The 20,452-nt window shown below is 50.0% G+C and overlaps 2 gene segments (V, D, J or C); both read left to right on the top strand.

The window, feature by feature from the left end:
• Window positions 1–4,256: 4,256 nt before the first annotated feature.
• On the top strand, window positions 4,257–4,792 carry LOC123810854. The segment is given in 2 exon segments: window positions 4,257–4,302; window positions 4,422–4,792. Coding segments are annotated over 2 exon segments (417 nt in total).
• Window positions 4,793–13,956: 9,164 nt separating this feature from the next.
• Window positions 13,957–14,999, top strand: LOC123810853. The segment is given in 3 exon segments: window positions 13,957–14,020; window positions 14,098–14,450; window positions 14,934–14,999. Coding segments are annotated over 3 exon segments (465 nt in total).
• Window positions 15,000–20,452: the final 5,453 nt, after the last annotated feature.

The following is a 20,452-nucleotide window of genomic DNA, read 5'->3' as shown; positions in this document are numbered from 1 at the left end:
TCCACTTACAGAAAACATCCAAGGAGGATGTCGAGGTTTCAGATGTGAACTTAGACTTGCCATCTGGTATTTCCTAAAGGGGACTCAGTTCTCCCTCTGCCCACCCTCTCAGCCTCTCTCCCCTTCTCTCCCCTCTGACACATGGCTCTGCCCCGCCTTCTTTTCCCAGAGACTCAGCCAGCCAGCCAGCTCAGTGACCTGACCAACCACAACACATCTTCTTGGGTCCTGAACTCTTGCCTGGGGAGTGTTTACATTTCTGAACTGTGAGACGGTGGTGTGACCGTCCACTTTTCCTGGGGCGGGTGATTCATCTCTGCCTTCCCCAGTGTATTGCACTGTGGGGGTTTCTCTACATCTTCACCTAAAGCCATGAGTCTGTGCCACGCCCTTGTCCCTCAGCTCTCATGATGCCTCTGCTCCCTGCCCCTCATCATCCCTCCAACATCCATCCCCTCACAGAACCCTGAAGACAGCAGGGAACTCTCTGGTCTCCCTGCACCAGCGTTGAAGGAGAGGAAGGGAGGCCTCTCCTCACCTGCATCTGCACTCTCCCCTCCCACAGCTTCGGCCACACTTTACAGTCGTCCTGATTTCCATGTCTCTTTCTCCTCCTACACCAGATCCCAACACTGGAAAATGTTGTTTATTTATATCAGAGACTGGCAGTATAGCAAGTGGTGTCCCCGGGAGTATTTGTGAACTGACAGTGACCACTCTCAGGGCAGTTTCTCCAACATCATTTCCATCCAAGGTTAATTCTGAGCAGTGAGCAGCAGGGGTGCTGTGGGACCCCAGGTCAGAGAGTGGGTGCCTCCCACTGAGTGAACTCCCAGACTGCCCAAGGCGGGGGCCCTGGGGCCTGTGGTTACTGATGGGGACCCTGTGACTGGGCTGGGCAGAGCCTGCTGCTCACTGGTCTGGGTAAGGTCCCTGCACCTGCTCCTGTCCTGGACCCTCCCAGGGGGCAAACCCAGTCTCACCCATCAGCTCCTCTGTCCAATCAGCTAGGCTCTCACTTGGCTGGTTCTCAGAGTGGAAAAGGTTCATCATCATTGGGGGAAACAAATAAGAGTGAAGAGCTGCTCCTCTTCCCAGCCAATGGGGGAGATAAAAGAGGCCCAGCCCACCTCAGACCTCATATGGGGCCACAGGAGGCTTCCTGCACCATGACTTGGACCCATCACCTGTTCGTGCTTCTCTGCCACTGAACAGGTACAGCGAGTATTCAGATGCCCAAGGTCACCCACCAATCCTCTGTCAGCCCTTTAGGCTTAGACCCTCATGCAGCTTAAATATTTTTCCTGCCCCAGCACCTGTGAATGTCTGTGTCTGCAGGTTCCCTCTTTCAGGCTGTGCTGACTCACCCGCCCTCTCTCTCTGCATCTCTGGGAGCCACAGCCAGACTCACCTGCACCCTCAGCAGTGGCTTCAGTGTTGGTGTCAGGTACGTAAACTGGTACCAGCAGAACCCAGGGAGCCTTCCCCGGTACCTCCTGTGGTATAAATCAGACTCAGAGAAGCACCAGGCTTCCGAGGTCCCCAGTCACTTCTCTGTATCCAAAGATGCCTCGGCCAATGCAGCGCTCCTGACCATCTCTGGGCTGCAGCCTGAGGATGAGGCCGACTATTACTGTATGACTGGGTACAGTGGTACTCCTCACAGTGACACACACAGAGGGGGAAGTGGGACAAATACGTTAACCTAGCAGAGTTTTCTTTGAGGACAATTGACATTTTTGTATGTATAAACATAACTTGTGTGTATGTAAATATACTCTCAGGTACCTTCTGGTTTACAATGGGTCTAATCTCAGTTTTCCTCCCCACCTCTAGAGTCTCAGGGACATGGAGGCCAAACTCAACACAAAGTGGTCACGGTGACACTGGTGTGTGTTAGCACCTAACGAACCTACAGTAAAAGAAAACATCAGTAAACATATTTTTGTGTATTTTTCAGCATCTCTGTCACTTTTAAGATTCCTATGACTCCAAATATACCCTCCTCCTCCATCCCTGGTGCTGCTTATTACACCTCCTTCTTCCTTCCCCCTGATTTGAGAGAGAAACAGCACCTGCTTTTTCAAGAAGTAAATCCACATCTGAGCACTTCTTGGCCTGGGCCCTCTGGCGAGCTATTTGGGAGGGAACTCAGCAGAGCCCACACCCGCAGGTACAGCGCCCTGGTCACGCCTGAAGGTGATTCTCCATTTCCCTTGCTGACGCCTGCACACACTGACACGTCTCTGTCTGTATTCTCAAGTCCTGTGTCCTTCTCTCATGCATGCCACCAATTCTACTCAAAACTAGCAGACATTTCCCACATAGTAACATTCCTGCCTGGAAACTAGAGGGGCTTTGAAGTTATGTTTTGTTATTTAGATATCTCAGTTACCTAGTAACAAACAGACTGCATTTATAAAGCAGAGACAGCATGGCCTGGAAACAGAGAGGATTCAGAAGGGCCTCGCCCATCAGATGTCGGCTGTGCCGGCACATGGGAGGGTGTGTGGGCTCGGCCACAGGGTCGCAGTTTCAAGAGTATGAGGTGGCCTATTGCACCACATTTTTAAGTTCTTCACAGATTTTGATAGTATGGTGGTTATTTGCAGTGTGCTCTTTAGATGTATAAGTTTAGTAATACTTTACTTGAACCTATTAATAAATCTATGTACTTAGTGTCTATATGCCAAAATTGCTGTTTCTCTGAGCTACACGTGCGGTGTTCCTGAGCCACGAAATGGACTGTCATACGTTGTCACCTATTTTCTGGGTTTGGGAATTCAAATCATAGGACAGAGAAACTGTCTCCATAATTCACAGGGTAAATCATGGGCATTTCTAATATACTAGATGTGTTTCAAATATATATTTAAAACTTGATTGATGTTTTTAATTCCCTGAGAATTTCTATAAGGCAGATAAACCCCATAATTTATCTAATTCACTTGCATAAACTTTTGTTAATAAAGGATACACTGCTATTTTCCAGAAACAAGAATTAATTGCCCACCATGGAATAGGCCATCTTATTGTGAAACAGTGAATTCAATATCATTAGACAGTTTGATGCATAGGTTCGATTTTCTCCTTCTCTGAGCTTGTTATAGACATGAAGAAGCTATCCATGGTATTTGAAAAACCTTTGTCACTGGAGGATTAGACACAGTGGTTCCCTTCCTGAGCACCTAGTGACAGTCACTCACTGCAGGGGATTTGGAAGGAGGATGGACCAAAGGACAAAAACGGTCAGGTCCCCATTGCTCACGGTCTTACCTTTCCAGCTGGGAGTCCGTGCCCTTTGGCCTCCTGCAGCCGTTTCTCCCACCTCCCACTCCCAGCCTCTGGCAAACACCAGTCCATTCTCTGTGTCTGTGAGCTTTTCGTTTGTTTGTTAGTTTGGTTGGTTGGTTGCTCGCTTTAGTTCAGTTTGGTTGTGGATTTTTTTCATTTTTTGTTTTGGGTTATTGGCTTTGTTTTAATTCCACCTGTAACTGTGATCATCTGGTGTTTGTCACCCTCTGTCAGACTTGCTTTACTTGGCTTATCATCCTGAAGGTCTATCTGTGTTTACGATGAATAATATTCATATATATTCACCCACTGATGAACATTTACATTGTCCCCATGACCTTACTCTTATAAACAGTACCGGCGTGGTGTTGGGAGTGCATGTAACTTTTTGACGTAGTGTTTTCCTTTGCTTCAGATAAATTCCAGAAGTGGATGCTCTACATCATACGTGAGGTCCGTTTTTAGGAATCAGAACACGGGTGTGTGTAGAAAGAGCGACCTGGTGAAGTGTGGGAACCAGCTGTGGTCCCAGGACTTTGGGCCATGGGGAGGTGTGTGCCCTGTGACCAGCAGGAGGTGCTGTAGGACTGTCCTGAGTCCCCCTCACAGCTGCTCACTGAGGAGCATTCACTCAGTGGAGCTTGGGCCTCAGGGTGTGGCTTGTGCTTCTGACTGGGGACTCAGCAGCTGTTCTCACTCTGACCTTGTAGAGTCCCCTGAGCAAGGACCTTTGTGAGGTGTGAGAAGGTGCTTCCCCCCAGGGTTCCCTCAAGGGGTGAAACCAAACTCCAACTCCCTTTGCTGGGGTGTGAGCTGAGCTCCAGCTCCAGGGCTCAAAAGGGGCTGGGCAGCCCCAGGGTGGACACACATTTGCATGAACAGCCCCTCCCCTGGCAGATGGTGGGGAGAAAAGGAGGCCTGGGCAGCCCAGCACCACTGTGGGCTCAGGGGCTGTGTGCACCATGGCCTGGACTCCTCTCCTCCTCTTGCTCCTCTCTCACTGCACAGGTAGGGATGGACCTGGGATAGCTGGGAATCCCCCAATATTACACCCCTCTTGCTCAGAATCTTGATAAAGTTTCCCCTGGTGTCTGTCTCATCACCAATAAGTGTCTGTGTTTCTGCAGGTTCCCTCTCCCAGCTTGTGCTGACTCAGCCGCCCTCCCTCTCTGCATCTCTAGAAGCCACAGCCAGACTCACCTGCACCCTGAGCAGTGGTTTCAATGTTGGCAGCTATACGATATCTTGGTACCAGCAGAAGCCAGGGAGCCCTCCCAGGTATCTTCTGCGGTATCACTCAGACTCAAGCAAGCACCAGGGCTCAGGGGTCCCCAGCTGCTTCTCAGGATCCAAAGACACCTCGGCCAATGCCGGTCTCCTGACCATCTCTGGGCTGCAGCCTGAGGACGAGGCCGACTATTACTGTATGATCTGGCCCAGTCGTGCTTCTCACAGTGACTCACACAGATGGGGAAGTGGGACAAAAACCTCAGCCTAACAAAGTTTTCTTTCAAGAGAATTGAACATTTTAAAATAATTTCTGTGTATGTAAACTATATTCAGGGGACCTGCTGGTTTATCATGGGTCTACTCCTAGTTTCCCATCCCACGTCTAGAGTCTCAGGGACACAGAGGCCAAACTGAACACACAGTGGTCACGGTGACACTGCAGAGCTGCCTGGTGTTCACTGTGGGAACCGGGGCCTGGGGACCTGCCCTCGGCCTCTTGAAATGAGACAATTTAGCCGTTTCTTCGTTCAGTCTTTGTTATGATCTCGTGACATCCCGGCAGGTGACAGACTCCACAGAACATACTCTGCAGGGCCAGGGCTCTGAGCAGGGACCTGCCTGTCCCTTTCAGGCCCATCTGCTCAGAGCCCGCATGGCACAGAGTGTCCCAGTGATGACGGACTAAGCTCTCAGGACACAGCTGGCCTGGCCCCCTGGCTGCGTCCTAAGCCTTTGTTGTGAAGTCAGGCAGAGGAGGGTTTGGGAAAGGAATATTCCAGGCCTGGGGCAAACCCTTCTTTCTGGTACATGAGTCAGTGGCGGGATGACCCACAGTTGCTGGAAAAATACTGAGCCTGCCCAGGAAAACTGGGTGACATGGGTCCATGGATGAATGTTCCCTACAGCTGACACCACTGAGGAGCACAGGGACTCCTGTGAGTGGGATCCCTGAGCAGCTTCCCACTGGCACTGACTGGGCTCTCGTCTCCTCTCACAGCCCCTTGAGCTTTCCTGTCCAGGGTGTGGGGTGGGATATGGGATATCGGGAGCAAGAACTTTCTGATATTTGCCTATTTCACTTACACTTTGAAGATCTTGATGAGCTGACATCTGAGGCTTGTTTCCCTGCACAAGGAGCAACAGACGCATTGGGGGTCACCATGGAAATGGTGTCCATGGGTCCCAGACAGAGTCTCTACCTTGTGGGCTAGGACAGAGCTTCTAGCTCACAATCCTCTGGGGTTCGGCCCTCATCTCTGCCTTCTGGTGTGTGCACATGGCCTCCTGGCCCAGCTCTGGGCTCCAGCCTGTTGAGGAGGCTGATGCTTTCTATCACATAGCTCAAGACAATGCCCTGCCACCCAAGGGCTGCAGTTCCAGAGAAGTGAGGTAAAACCTGCTGTCCACTCTGCATCCTGTCTCATCAGGGCTGTACACCTGACTGTCCTACCCGAGCCGGGTTTTGGCTTTTGCTGACATGAGTACTGTAAAACCAGGGGGCTCAGGGCCTTTCCTTCATCTGTCCTCGGTGCTCAGTGAAATGTCTCCTTCCTTACTGGGATCCAACGCAAACAGAATCACTGAGGCTACCCAACTACTCAGAGACACCTGGGCAGGGACTGTCTCGGTCTAAAGGTGTTGGGCAGCTCCACCATGTCCTGGACTTCTCTCTTTACCTTTTCAGTCAATGAAGGAAGCCTTCACTTTAGGGGACAGGGGAATATTATTAGGGGAAGGGGACCATTGCTACTAGTATCTGGGCACAGGTGGTTTTCATTCAACTTTCTCTCTCTTCTAACTGTCCTCCCAGGGCCCTTGGGCACATGCTTCTGGGTTTGCTATCCACAGTGTCTAGGACTTTGTTTAATAAAAATCATACAATGATATAGAGAGCAGGTCACCTCAACATATTTTCTCATCTTACTATTCAAAGAACATCAGCTTAATAGAAAATGTTGTTTATGATCACAGCTGATTGTTGCACAAGCAATTCAACATGTGAGCAAGAAGGATCTATGTTATATCAAGAAAACCCGCTTTGTCTCCCTGGTTACATTCGGACTGAGACAAGGGCATGTGTGCACTGTCTGGGGGATGTTGGACCTAGAACTTGGGGGACAGCAGCTGTGAAGAAGCCAGCATGTTCTTTCAGAGAGAAAAGCTCCCCCAGGACCTACAGGGAGACTGTTCAGTCTTCTTCTTACATGTGAGGGGCTCCTGGGGCACCCCTGGTGTGTTTCCTGTCCAGTCTAACCACCCCTCCACACTCCATAGGAATTGATGGGCTCCTAATTCTCACATCGTTTGTGTCATGGACACACTAACTGACCCATAGTGTCGCAAAACACCTGAAGACATCTGAATGGGCGACAAATTTCAGGGATACTTTTTGTTGATACGGTGTCCAGTTGACTCATAATGAAATGTGTTATAATTTCATTAGCCCATTTTTTCTGTTATCATATCAGTTTTTTTCTTCTTCTTATTTTATTTTTTATTTTTTTATATTCTAGTCACTTAGAGAAACTGACATTGTTTGTGTTTTCAGCCCTTTCATTTTTATTTTATTTTGTATTTATACTCCTAATCCACACTTTTAGCGATAATCTACACTATCAGAGCTATAGTTGTATAATCATGAAATACTTCACTATGAATAGCTAATGTTAACTGAGTTGGGACTCTCCTAAAATACAAAGGTAAAGAAAAAAGTCATACACATTTAATTAAACTCAAAACTTATTAACAATTTCAAAATGAATAGCAAATCATATTTTTATTTCAAGTATGCTAAACACCAGTTGTATGATTCCTCATTTCCAAATACTTGAGAGATTTTAACATGTTTTTATTTTTACCCAAGGACATTGTTCAGGCCTTTGAGAAAGAATAAGGAAGAGAGAGAAACATGGATGGGAAAGAGAAACATTGATTGGTTGCCTCCTGTTGGCACATGGAAGGGGAATGGAACTCGCAACCTTTCCAGCACAGTCTGGTGTTCCAACCCAACTGAGCCACACCATCCAGGACCTGTCACCTGAGACACTTCACCTTCCTGATCATGTTTCTTCCATTGCAAACCCCTTGTCCACTCTGCCCATTCCTTCTGCTCCACAGCAGCAGATGGGGAAAGTGAGTGTTTCAATGTTCTATGACGTTAACCCCAACTCGTTCCAACAGGGTGTTGGGTTTTTTTATATTTCTGATCATGAGACAAGTATCTTCTTATTTTGTTACATATGATGTTGCCAGGTGTCTCATAATTTCATGGTGACCCTCTGAGCTTTGCTCGTCAAAACCCACAGTTACATTAAAGAGACCCCATAGAGTCGTGTCTTCCCAGGGCACAGGTGGTCTGCCCTCCCCAGGCTGGGGGTGCAGCCCTGTGAGTGCACAGCCCAAGACCTGGTCCCCCACTGCTACTGGAGAAGTTCACAAGATGTTGTCAGAGGTTGAAACTGCTTCTGAACCCCAGACTCTGGCACTGTGATGGTCCTGGGGTCTCACTCAGGAGAAAGGAGTAACTGATAAGGCTTTTCAAGGAAGAGAGGAAGAGTTCTCACTGAGGAAGGAAGAAGATGTTCTCAGGATCAGGGTTAGATTTGAAATGAACTAGATCCCTGGGGCCGAAAGGTAAATACACACATCTCATCAGTCAGCCTCAGCCACTGCAGGTAAGACTCTCAGGAATAAGGTCACTAGAGTCATGACGAAGTTGACTGAGAGGAAGATGTCAGCTGCTCAGCACAGGCTGAGCACAGGGCGTCTCAGTCACTGTGTGGTCATTGGTCTGTGTGAGGTGCCAGATTCTCCCTCTTTTTAGATGACCCCCAGGGGACATCAGGCTGATACTGGGGCAGGACAGGAGAGGGGAACCTGATTTGCATGAAGCACTTTCTCCTCTCAATGGGCCGAGGAAGCATGAAAAGGCCTCAAGGACACCACCCTCCAGCCCAGGACCAGGAGGCAGTGTCCTGAGCCCAGGACCAGGAGGCCGTGTCCTGTGAGTGTCCCCACCATGGCCCAGATGGTGCCCCTGTTTCGGCTCCTTGTTTACAGCTGAAGTCAGAGGAAGGGACTCTGCACTTTATGAGTTCAGACCAAATACAAGCACCATCTCAGAGTGACCCTTCTTTCCCTCAACAATAACTGTCTGTCTGCTATTGTTGGTTTTATGTGTGGATCTCGGCCTGTGGTGACCAAGGAGCCATCATTGTTTGTGTCTCAGGAGGGATGGTCACACTCACCTGTGGCCTTAGTTCTACACATCTGTCTGGGTTTAACACCCCACTTGGTACCAGCAGACTCCAGGCAAGGCTCCCCACATGCTCATCTATAACACAAAAAGCTGGTCCTCTGGGGTCTCTGATCGCCTCACTGGATCATCCCTGTCTGGGAACAAAGCCCCTATCACCATCACCAGGGCCCATCCTGAGGATGAGGCCAACTATTACTGTGCAGTGTATGTGGATAGTAATATTGATGTTTGCACAGTGATGTGAACTCATGGAGAGGTGCATCTAAAACCTCCTCAAAATTCAGAAAGGCTGAACCCTTAGAGGCAGAAGAAAGGAGAGAGGGTGGAAATGATCCTCATAGTATGGGGATTGGCTCCACGGCCCTGGTTTCCATCCAGTGCCTCATCTCCATGTACCTCCTCCCGTCTCACAGGGTGTGTCCTTCTCCCCGAGTGACCCCGTAAAGGCTGGGTTTTCTCTCTCCCCTTCTTTCTAGGGTGATGCTGGGGACGTCCTGGACCCCAAATATATTAACCATCTGTGAGTCTCAGATCCCTCTACTCCCTGCAAGACTCTTCTGTTTAAAGGGCAGCAACAGGTTTTCTCTCATTGATTTGCTGCTCAAAACATATGCATATGTCTTTTCCCACTCAAGTGGAAGCCTCACCTTCGGGCTGGCTGGGAATGCAGTTCCCCAGACTAGACCCACAGAGACAGACACCTGTGTTTGCTGCGAGGATTGTTCTAATGAGCGCTTCGTGAGATTTTTATACATATTAATATTTGAAAAGAAGTCATCTCCTACATGTCTAAAATCCTTCCTGAGAATTTCTGCTTAAAATTCAATCAGATTAACATCTCAGGGCACAATTTCTTTCCAATCAAAAATTCAGGAACACTAATAATGTGATTTAAAATATTAAACTATTACTATAATGACTTGATGTCAAAGTACAACCAGAATTTGGAAGGAAATTTTTAACTCTATGTTGAGATGCATTTTCTGGCTCATGGGGTCATTATGCATGAGAACACATCTTATTTAGAACTGGCTCCCAGGACCGCTGATACCTGGGCTGACTGCCCCAGTGAGGGACAGGTCAGAGGCTGCGGGTGTGTCACTGCATGACTCCCCGAGGCTTCCAGCACTGAGTTCGGGGAGGGAAACGTGTGACACTATGATTTACCTGATTTTTTTCTGTCCCTAAATGTCTCAATTGGGAAACTTCAGGTTAAGTCAATACAAATTAAATTTAAAGGAGAAACTGCATTACATATACTTTGTTAGGAATATATATAATATATTTGTCTGTATTCTTGCTTTCTGTAATGTTTATGGCACAGTTGGATTCCTGGATTGGCTGTGAACACAGAAAAATGTGCAGCCTTTCTGTGTAGCAACGTCTCATACAAACTACCTCCTTACTGAACTGCCTGCTTCTGGGCTAACCTGCCTGCCTGCCCACTCTGTGTTTCTGCCATCTGAGCCAGCCCTTAGGGAGGTTTCCTGGAATTCTGTGTCAGACAATAGGATGGAGGCTTTTCACATCCAATCACAGCAGCTCTATTCTGACCTGTCAGGGCAGTGCCTTTTGGGCCAAGACAACTTCAAGAATGCTTGTGGAAAGATCAGTGAGACACCAGCGATCAGAGGCTCCTGTTGGGATGAGCTGGATTCCCTGTGTCTCAGAGAGTGCACTTGCCACTGAAGAATAAAGACTGTCTGAACGGCTCAGCTGAAACACCGAGTGGTCTCCCTAGAGCAGAGTGAAGCCGACCAGTGCAGAGTGGAGTAAACCAGGGCGGCACAAAGCGGACAATGTAGAGGAATCCAGCAGAGCTGTCTAGTCAGAGTGGCCTGGCCCAGGGACACCTGGTGGCAGAGCTGTTCTACACCCCACGGTTTCCACAGCTCTGCTGCATCACAGTTGGGCTGGTCCACAGCAGCGCTGTTTCCATAGCCATGCTGTATCGCTGTTGTTGGTACTGAGTAAAGTCTACATCTTGATCACACCCCAAACTGGGGATCTCTTTTGGCATTGAATTGGCCCTCAGGAACATAGGGTGACAGGAAAGAAGGAGGGAAGAGGGGAAGGGACTTCAAGAAAACCCAACCCTGTCCTAGTAGCCCTGTGTTCTGCTGAATTTCTACAGTTAACATTCTGTTTAGAAGGTCAACAGGGGGCGCTGTGGATCTTCTCAGCGCTGCAAGGCCTGAAACAACTTCAATGATTCTGACTGCTGGGCCCTGCCCCATGCTCACTGGCCTGAGTTAGAACTGACATCAGGTGCGTCCTCTGAAGGGACAGACTCAGAGCTCACAACCACCCCAACCACCTCCCAACAATGAAGCTACAAACTGAGTAGAGGACCCAGAATGAGGGTGTTTGTGAGCTCATATTTGCATAATGCCCCACCAGACACACCCTTCACCCCAGAGGCTGGGGGAGGAGGGAGAGGGACACCTGAGAGACCAGCATCAGCCTGAGGCCAGAGGACTGTGGAAAGTCTGTGCTTTGACCTGGCCTCCTCCTCCCCTTCCTCACTCACTGCGGGGAGGGAGCCTTTGGTGGGATCCCTGAACTTTTCCCCTTCATCCCTGACCTGTTTTTCTTTTCATTTAAAGGTAAACTTCTCATGCTGTGTTAACTCTCCAGCTCTAACTGTGTCCCCAGGAAAGATGTACAATATCACCTGTGGCTCCGGCACAGGAGCCATCACCAATGGTCACTGTACGTAGATGGTCAAACAGGAGTTTGGGCAAGTCCCCAGAACATGGATTTATGACACAAGCAATAAACTCCCCTGAAGCCCTGCCTGGTTCTCAGACTCCCACTTCTGAGGCAAAGCTGCCCTGACCCTCCCCACAGCCCAGCCTGAAGGAGAGGCCGAGCTACTGCTCACTGCCCTGCAGCAGAGCCCGGCGGGCAGAGAGACCCAGATGGGGAACCAAGACATAGCTCCCCACTGCCACAAGCCTGGGGACAAATGTGGTTTCCTTGACATGGGGATCAAGGACCAGACTCCTGTGCTCTCAAGGCAGCCTGATGCCCACCCTCCACAGAGAAACGGTGAGGGACAGGGTCTGCCCTGTGTCCCATTCCCTGTGAGAACAGTAATAAACATCAGGGACGAGTTGGGAGGACCTTGTCCAGAAAGAGTAGAATTTAATGACCTTATGTCCCAAAAATAGCAGTGACATCAATATGGAATGTAAGGTCTGAGGTGAAATGAGTTTCACCTAATTGAAAGGAAATAAGAAAAGAGAAAAGAAAAGCACATTTTGTAGATTATAGATGCTTACTTTTTGGATTTTTTAAAAGCAATTTGAGTATATTCTTAAATTTTATAATACATTTAAAAAGTATAATTTGGGAAGAAAGGTTAATTCCTACCTAACAAAATGAGTAAAATTGTGTCACAGAAAAAGATGTGCTCAGTTCTAACCCAGGAGTTCTAACCTCGGGCTGGCAGGGGATCCACAAGGAGGAGAGCCGGGCCCCCAGGGGAGAACTGCACACAAGGAGAGAACCTGGTTCTGCACAGAAGGGACAGGCCTCCAAGGGACTGTCACTGCTCTGGACTTGAACATGATCTAAGAGGAGTTTGTAGAAGGGACAGCACCTCAGTGCTGGGCCTGTGCGATAAAACATAAACATTTGTGTGTATGTGAATGTGTATATTTATCTGTAAATGCTCATAAATATATGTGTATGCAATACATGTGTGTATGTACATACAAATATGTGTATGTATATTTGTATGTAATGCAGTAAGTGAATTTTAAAGTACATGCTTTTAACTGAATAAATAAATTGATTTACAATATTAATTAACAACAGAGCCATATTTTTCTTATGGGCTGCTTTTCTCTCTGACCTGGAATTCCTTTACTGTGCAATCTGAGAAGGAGAGGACAAACAATGAGTAGAGAAGTGAGCTTGGAGGTGGGAGCACTGGTGCAGGAAAGACGGGAAGGGATGGGGGAGCCAGAGTCATCAAGGACAGTGCTGCCCCCAGGAAGGGGGAGAGGAGGAGGGGGTGGGGCAGGAAGAGCTCAGACCACAGCCCAGGTCTGGGAGGACTCAGGCAGGCTGAGTGCCTGGAAGTCTCCTGCAGGTGGGGGGCCCCTTAGAGGACACTGCTTCCAGGAGGAAAGCTGGGCTCTAGTCCTCTGTGCTGCCCTTCTTTGCCTGAAGCCCCAATGAGGCTGCGGCACTGCAGGTGGCCTCAGCTCTCCCCTGCAGGGTGCCTGGGAAGGAGGTCTGAGTGGTGCACTTCCAAGGCCACCACTAGAGACTGTGTTGCCGTTTCCCACTCACAGGACAGGGGCTGAGCCCTCCTCCTCCCATGGGTCCCTGCATCCACAGAGATACTGCCCGCCGGCCCTAGTCACATACTTGAAAGGAAGGCTCTGTAAGACACCAACTGTCTTACTCGTTGACTCCTGTGGGAGACATCAGGGAGCCCTCAGGCCTGGGGCTCCTCTGGAGCCCCTTCTGTCCTCCTCTGCCAGGGTTCCAGGGTCCCCCTGCTGCAGTGATCCGGGCTCTGGCCTGGCCCCCTGTCCCACATCAACCCTGTTCTCTGTTCCCCTCACGTGAACTCAGTCTCAAGCAGTCCCCAGGCTCTTCTGGGTCAGCAGTCATGTGTGCCTGAATCCATGATGGTCACACCAGGACTGTACCTGCTTGGTCTTGTGTAACAACGACTCTGGTCCCCTGTACTGGTCACTCTTAAGTGATGGAAACATAGGAGCCAATGAGACACTTGAGTGTAGACTTAGGATCAGCTTGAAAAAAAGAGTGATTTGCCTGGGGACCAGCAGAGGGCGCCACGAGACCCTCTCTGCAAAACAGGAGCTCCTGGCTAGGTAGCCCTCCAGGGACAGGAGCCCTCAGCACTGGACACTTTGATTCCTGTGAGGACAGGGTGAGGCATTTCCTCTTGGGACCAGGCTCAGCTCTGTGCTCGTGGCCCTCTGTGTGGTCCCTGAAGGACTTGCTCCCAGCCTTACCCAAGGGAAACCAGTGTGTCAGACTGGCTTCCTTCACCAAGGGTTACAGACCCTGTGGTGAACCCCGGAAAAAGGCTCAGGATGGGGACTCATTTGCATGAGCAGCCCCTCCTCCATGCAGCCAGCTGGGAGGGGATAAGAGAGGCCTGGGCAGCCCAGACCCAGCTGTGTGGACTGAGGAGCAGCCTGCTCACCATGGCCTGGGCCCCCGTGCTCCTCATGCTGCTCTGTCACTGCACAGGTAGGGACAGTCCCCAGAGACCCACAGAACCTGCATCCTGACCTACTGTTCATACCCATGTGTCTGTGTGTCTGCAGGTTCCCTCTCCCAGCCTGTGCTGACTCAGCCGCCATCTGTGTCTGCATCTCCTGGAGCCACAGCCAGACTCACCTGCACCCTCAGCAGTGGTTTTGTTGTTGGTGGCTACTACATACAATGGTTCCAGCAGAAGCCAGGGAGCCCTCCCCGGTATCTCCTGTCGTATAAATCAGACTCAAACAAGCACCAGGGCTCCGGCGTCCCCAGCCGCTTCTCTGGATCCAAAGACTCCTCGGCCAATGCAGGGCTCCTGACCATCTCTGGGCTGCAGCCTGAGGACGAGGCCGACTATTACTGTGCTACATGCCACAGCAACAGTAATACTTACACGGTGCTCCAGGGTCACGGGGAAGTGAGACCAAAACCCTCACTGTGCACTTTCTGCCTGTGGCTGTCACTTCTTATCTGCCTGGGACCAAGTCTAACTCAGGTGGCATTTGTTGTCCCTTCTTCAGTGGGCAACTCTTTTCCTAGTACCTGTGGATGTGCGGTTTTTACTTACTGTTTGTACTTAAAAATGTTGTTTCTCTCTGTTTAATCTTTTCAGCCTGCTCATGTCTACACAGGCCTAAATCAGGACTGGGGGTTGCGCAACCCCCCAGGGGCAGGATAAACAAGGAAGGAAGGGGTTGAACCCACCTGTGTCCACCAGGGTCTAGGCCTGGATCAGAGGCCTGGGTGGGGTGAGGGCTTCAGGTGGGTCAGTGGTGGGTCAGTGGGCCCATCATTCCCCAGGCCCATCTCCCAGGAAACTGCTGCAAGAGTGAGTTTAGTTCCACCTGCCTGGGCCATTGTGACCTGTTTCTGGTACCTCTTCTCTCCTCCTGGGGCTCAGGGGAAGCAGGTTTCTCTGGCTCCAGACATGCTGACCCACCACAATCTCCTCTACATTGAAATATGATTATGTGTGACCTCTCCGTGCCCACCAGGATATGAGCAAAAGGCTCCTCATGCTCTGACCAAGTAGCTCAGATGGTTGGAGCGTCATCCTGTGCAGCAGAAAGCTTGCAGGTCTGATTCCTGCTCAGGACACATATTAGGATTGCAGTTTTGATTTTATGAGAGAAAATAAATCAAATGTTTCATCTTCACATCAGTGTCTCTCTCTGTCTCTCTCTCTCCCACGCCCTTCCTCTGTCTGTCAAATCACTAAACACACTCAGGTCAGGATTTGAATAAAAAAGCCCCTCATCACTAAGGCAGGATCTGTAATCTCCACCTTTCTCTTCATACCATCCTGAGAAGGGTCATGCCCAGCTGTCAGTGAGGCTGGAGACATGCAGAGTTTGGGGACATTCAGTTGGAGAAGACACATCCAATGAAACATGTGAATGAGGACCAGACAAGTGTGGGGAGTTATGTCACACAGGCATGGCTCAAGAAGCCACTCTTCCTGTCTGGGGACAACCTTGCCCCGGCCTGGAGTCTTCCTGTCTTCACCCTTCTCCCTGCACAGGTGAGCTGCTCAGGGGTTCCTGGACATGGGCCCTCAGGAGAACATCCCTCTTCCTCTTTCCCATCCCCTAGGACAGGTTTGGCTATTTGTGTGGCTCCGGATCCTGCTTGTGTGAAACAACTCTCTGTAGGTGGCTGAAATGTGTCTCAGTGCAGCCTGACCTGAACCCCCTGGGAATGCCATCTGGAACTCCCCCAGGGATCTCACTCTACAGAGTCTCCAGGTGCCATGGACACAGATTGGAGTCCCTGCCCTGTGTCTCCCCAGGGCTGCTGCTGACTCTCCTCCATCACGTGTCTCTGTACCACCTCTCACCCACATCATTTATTACTGAGAGAGCCTCTCTGGCCATGGGGGGCACAGTGCTTCTCCAAGAGTGGGACCCCAAATCTATCCAGCTGCCCCTAGCTGTGCCCACATCTGCTACTCATGAGGCTCAGGAGACTACAGATGGGCTATGGAAATGCCACGCCCTCTTTAGTAAATGTCTCCAATAAAGCCTGATGGGGGAACACACAGGGCATTGGGGTGTTTGCATTTGCAGGTGGTGCCAAATGAGGATAATACCCTCCAGATTCTGAGTTCAGGTGCTTGAAGCAGCTGAAATTTACTTGCTTGTCTTAGAGACACTGTATTGGCAGAAATGGACACGGATCGTGTGGTGATGAGCTTGTGTCCAGGATCACAGAGTCCCTTACCCTTACTAGTGCTGGGAGACACTGGATAGAGAGCAGATTTGAGCTCTTTACTGCTCTGAATGTTTAGAAACACCTTGTGGGTTTTAAATTTATAAAGACAGTGTCAGAACGCTCCCCTGCCTGCCTCAGTTCTCCCAGCTGGAGCAGTGACCAGCTCAGGGGATCCCTGGGGAGTGTGGGGGTGAAGCAGGTGTAGCAGATCTTGACCAAAAGCCTCAACACCACCCTCAGAGTGGCTTTTAACTGGTCATTACTCTGCATTACATACACACTTGAAAAGGTAGTCAGTGCTTTAAAAAATGTGGCCCTGTCATGGGCACCGATATGCAAAGCCCAAGCAAGGAGAGAGTCTAAGAAGAAGGACAGCGTGGGATCCCTTGTCAGGGTGTCCACAGCCCGTCACATGGGCACTCTGAGCCTCCATGAGCCAGTGGTCTGTGTGCACATTTAGGATCTACCCCCTTTCGTTTTATGCTTTAACCTTCTCCCTCAGGTCAGGAGAGGTATTCCATTTAAATAACTTGATATTGTCGTGAAATCTAACATTCCAGAAATTCAAGGTTTTACAGAGATCCCACAGGTCATCCTGGAGAGGACAGAACAGTCTCTCCTCTCTCCTGTGTGAACAACTATTCCAGGGCCCCTAACCAGTGAGGTCCAGAGTGATGAGGAAAACAATCCAAATCATGGATCTCCTTCATTTTTCAGGGGGCATAAGACCTGGAGAGATTGCACACAGGATCCTGCAGGGGGCGCTGTGGGGCTGTCCTAAGGAGAAGTGGGGTTTGAATTCTTCAATCTGGGAAACACACTGGGGTGCTCCAGCGATGTGATAAAAATAAATTTTTACCTAAAGGACTTCTAAATCTCTTCTGAATTCCAACCCAAACCCAAACTATGCCAATTGTGTACTTACAGTTCTCTATCTGCTTCTTCCTGGCCACAGAAGAAGTTCTGTGACTTAAGAATTTCTCTCATTGGCTATGAGAGAAAACTTAAGTGAAACACCAGCACTGATGTGAGATGGTGCCTGGGTAGGTTGGGGGTTGAAGGTGGGTGGGGCATTGGGCCAAAAAGACCCAATCAATGGGACCGGTGTCCAATCTGGGATTTTCAGAATAAGTAGGAGTGAGAAGGTGGTATGGGTGAGGTGAAGAATGTTGCAATAACAGATAAGAACACCAAAAGGGAAGTATCAGTCGCACAAATAAAAGGGGAAAGTTGCTTTGGGCCACGCATTGGGTTAGTGGAGTGAGCAGGGGCACCAGGAGGAGCTCCTTAGGAAGCGGCAGGAGAGCTGAAAAGGCAGGAGAGGCCAGACTGCTGGGATGACTGCTGCTGAGAGGAAAAGCATAGTCACAGAGGGACCATCAGTGGGGAGTGACGTGCACACATTGGTGTCTGCTCACTCCATGTCCAGCTGAAGTGAGAACACAGTGAGCAGGGCAGGGAGACAGGGTAGGGTCAGTCTGTCCCATCCCGGAGGAGAAGACAGTGGCCAGATCTGGGTGAGTGTAGTGGAGATGAAGACAGTAGAGAAGATTCCAGATGGTTTCCTTGGGGAAATGCTGTCCTAGGGCCTTCTTGGAAGGTCAGTGTGGGGGTGTGGATGGGTCTAGGACGGCTCCATGTTCCTGGTTGGGATGTGGTTGGATGAGGATGGTCGTATGCAAGAGGGGCAAACATGTGTGACTCATGGGTTAAGGACAGTGAATATCTGTGTTTTGTTTTTTTTTATTCACTGACTTCCTTTTTAGGGAATTGATATAAATTACTGAGCCACAAAAAAACATCACCATGCTCCAGACATTTGGTGCTACAATAAGCAACAAGAAACTGTCAGGGCCACGGACACCCTTTGGTTTCCGTGCGGTCCCTGTGCGATGCGGGGAGGGGGGGTTTCTGTGACTTATTCAGAGGGAAGCATTGAGGGTTCACAGGAGTACAATACGCACCTGTGAAGTTAGTGAGAGTGAACAAGACTGGATGGAAAAGTGTATACATGTTTGTATATTGAAATATATGTCTTTCATATTAACAGCATTATTATCACAGACATTGATTAGGTAAAGACAATGGGGAAGCAACTGTGCTGATATTCTGTACATGAGTGGAATGCAAGTCTCTCACGCAGTAGGGTCTGGAGAAGGTGTGTTGAGTGAACGAATAGGCATTGTGGACAGTGAGGGAGGCTCACACAGGGCCCCCGGGGACATCAGTGTCTTCATACTGGACACTCTTGTAGCAACTTCAATGCTTCTGCACATCCCCAAAGCTCCAACCCCATCCCAATGTAGGCCGCATGTGGTGAGAGAGACCTGTTTACCCTGCTGGACCGCTGAGGGGCTGTGGGGACCTGAGTGTGTCCTGGGAGGGAAGTGCTGAGACCGCCTTGTGTGGATGCTGTCTGGGGGGAGCAATAAGAAAGCAGATCTCACTTCTGAATGATTCTGGCCTCTTTCTGAAGATGTCCCCTGTGACTGGTTATCAATGGACCCTGGCCCCATCCCCAGTGACAACAGGACAATTGATGAGGTTTCTGGTATTGAGACCCCATGGTGGGAGGTAAAGAATGAGGAGAGAGATAGGAACCAGTCACCCTGCAATAGAGTGTGTGCAGAGGCCTTCATGCCCTTGGCCCATCGGTTCCCTGAGGGGAGGACCCTTTCACTGTGAGGGCTCAGGCACCTATATGGTCCCAACATCATAGTTATCTAAACAGTAGGGAGAACAGGAGGAAGTCCTCATGCAGAGGAGGTCACCTCTTTAGAGTACTGAGTCAGGTTTGGGGACACCTGCGACATAGTGAGGAGGCCTGGGGGTCTAGGAGCCCCTATTCTCTGTGCGTGGGTGGTGTGCCAGGCAGGACTCAAGTCCAAGCCTCACTCTCTCATCCAAACAAGCTCCTGCCTCTCCATCCAAGCCCTAAGTGAGTGTGGATTCTGAAACAGCAGGGGGCGCTGTAGGCCCACCCCTGAAGGTCTGTGGGGGATCTCAGCTGGGAAACCAGGGCCTGGGCCCAGTGCCCTATGCTCTGTGCTCAGTGGTACCAGCAGCTGTGACCTCCCAGGCCACATCCCCAGAGAGGCTCCAGCTGCCCCACCCCCTCTCAGCTTTCACCAGCTTTATCCCCAGGGACCCAGGAGGAGGAAACAATTTGCATGAAGGGTCCTCTCTGCCCTCTCAGGAGGGGACAACATAAGAGACTTTGTGGTGTTCTCTCTTTCGTGTGCTCAGAAACAGAGTGTGGGCACCTCCACCATGGCCTGGACCCCTGTCCTCCTCACCCTCCTTGCTCACTGCTCAGGTGACTGACTGAGGGAAGCTGGAGTAGTGACTATGGGACACACCTGGGTCTCCCTTTTTCTCTCTGACTGAGAACACGCTGTGAGAAATAGCCTCATCTCAAGTCTCTGTGTCTCCACTTTTCTGTTCCAGGGTCCTGGGCGCAGTCTGGGCTGACACAGCAAGCCTCGGTGTCAGGAAGTGTGGGACAGAAGGTCACCCTCACCTGCACTGGAAGCAGAAACAATGTTGGAAGCTATGGTGCAGGCTGGTACCAACAGGTTCCCGGTGTTGCCCCCAAAGCTGTGATGCTCAGAGGTAATCGGCCCTCAGGGATCCCAGAGCGGTTCTCTGGCTCCGAGTCTGGAAACACTGCCTCTCTGACCATCACGGGCCTGCAGCCCGAGGATGAGGCTGATTATTACTGTTCATCATTTGACTTTAGTAGCAATCACACAGTGCTCCAGCCCCATGGGGAACTGAGACAAAAACCTGCCTTGTTCCCAAGACCACCCCATGGGAGCCTGTGACAGAATAAGAGGATGATGTGTCAGACCCTAGGCAGGGGTGTCCCACATTTTGGCATCTCTGGGTAACACTGGAAGAAGTAGCGTTGTCTTGGGATGAACATTAATTACAGAGACACCTAATTACAAAGAAAATCTCATAAAAATTTACATTTTAAGTAAATTTACAAATTTGTGTTGGACTGCATTGATAGCCATCCTGGCCGCATGCAGCCCGCAGGCCAGGGTTGGACACCCCTGCTTAGAACGTCTGACTCCGAGGGTCTGACTTTGTGAGCAAAAACCCACCTAAAGAGTTAGTGGCAGCTGATTCTTCTCATACTGTTTATCATAACTGTGTTAAGACATAACTTCATGCCATGAGTTTCACTGGTTCATTTGTACAAGA

Source organism: Phyllostomus hastatus, unplaced genomic scaffold (genome assembly GCF_019186645.2).
Source record: "Phyllostomus hastatus isolate PE091 unplaced genomic scaffold, TTU_PhHast_1.1 phas_scaffold_760, whole genome shotgun sequence".
In the NCBI taxonomy this organism is placed as follows: Eukaryota; Metazoa; Chordata; class Mammalia; order Chiroptera; family Phyllostomidae; genus Phyllostomus; species Phyllostomus hastatus.
Note: the sequence above shows the minus strand (reverse complement) of the source record. Positions and strands in the feature narration are given on the sequence as shown.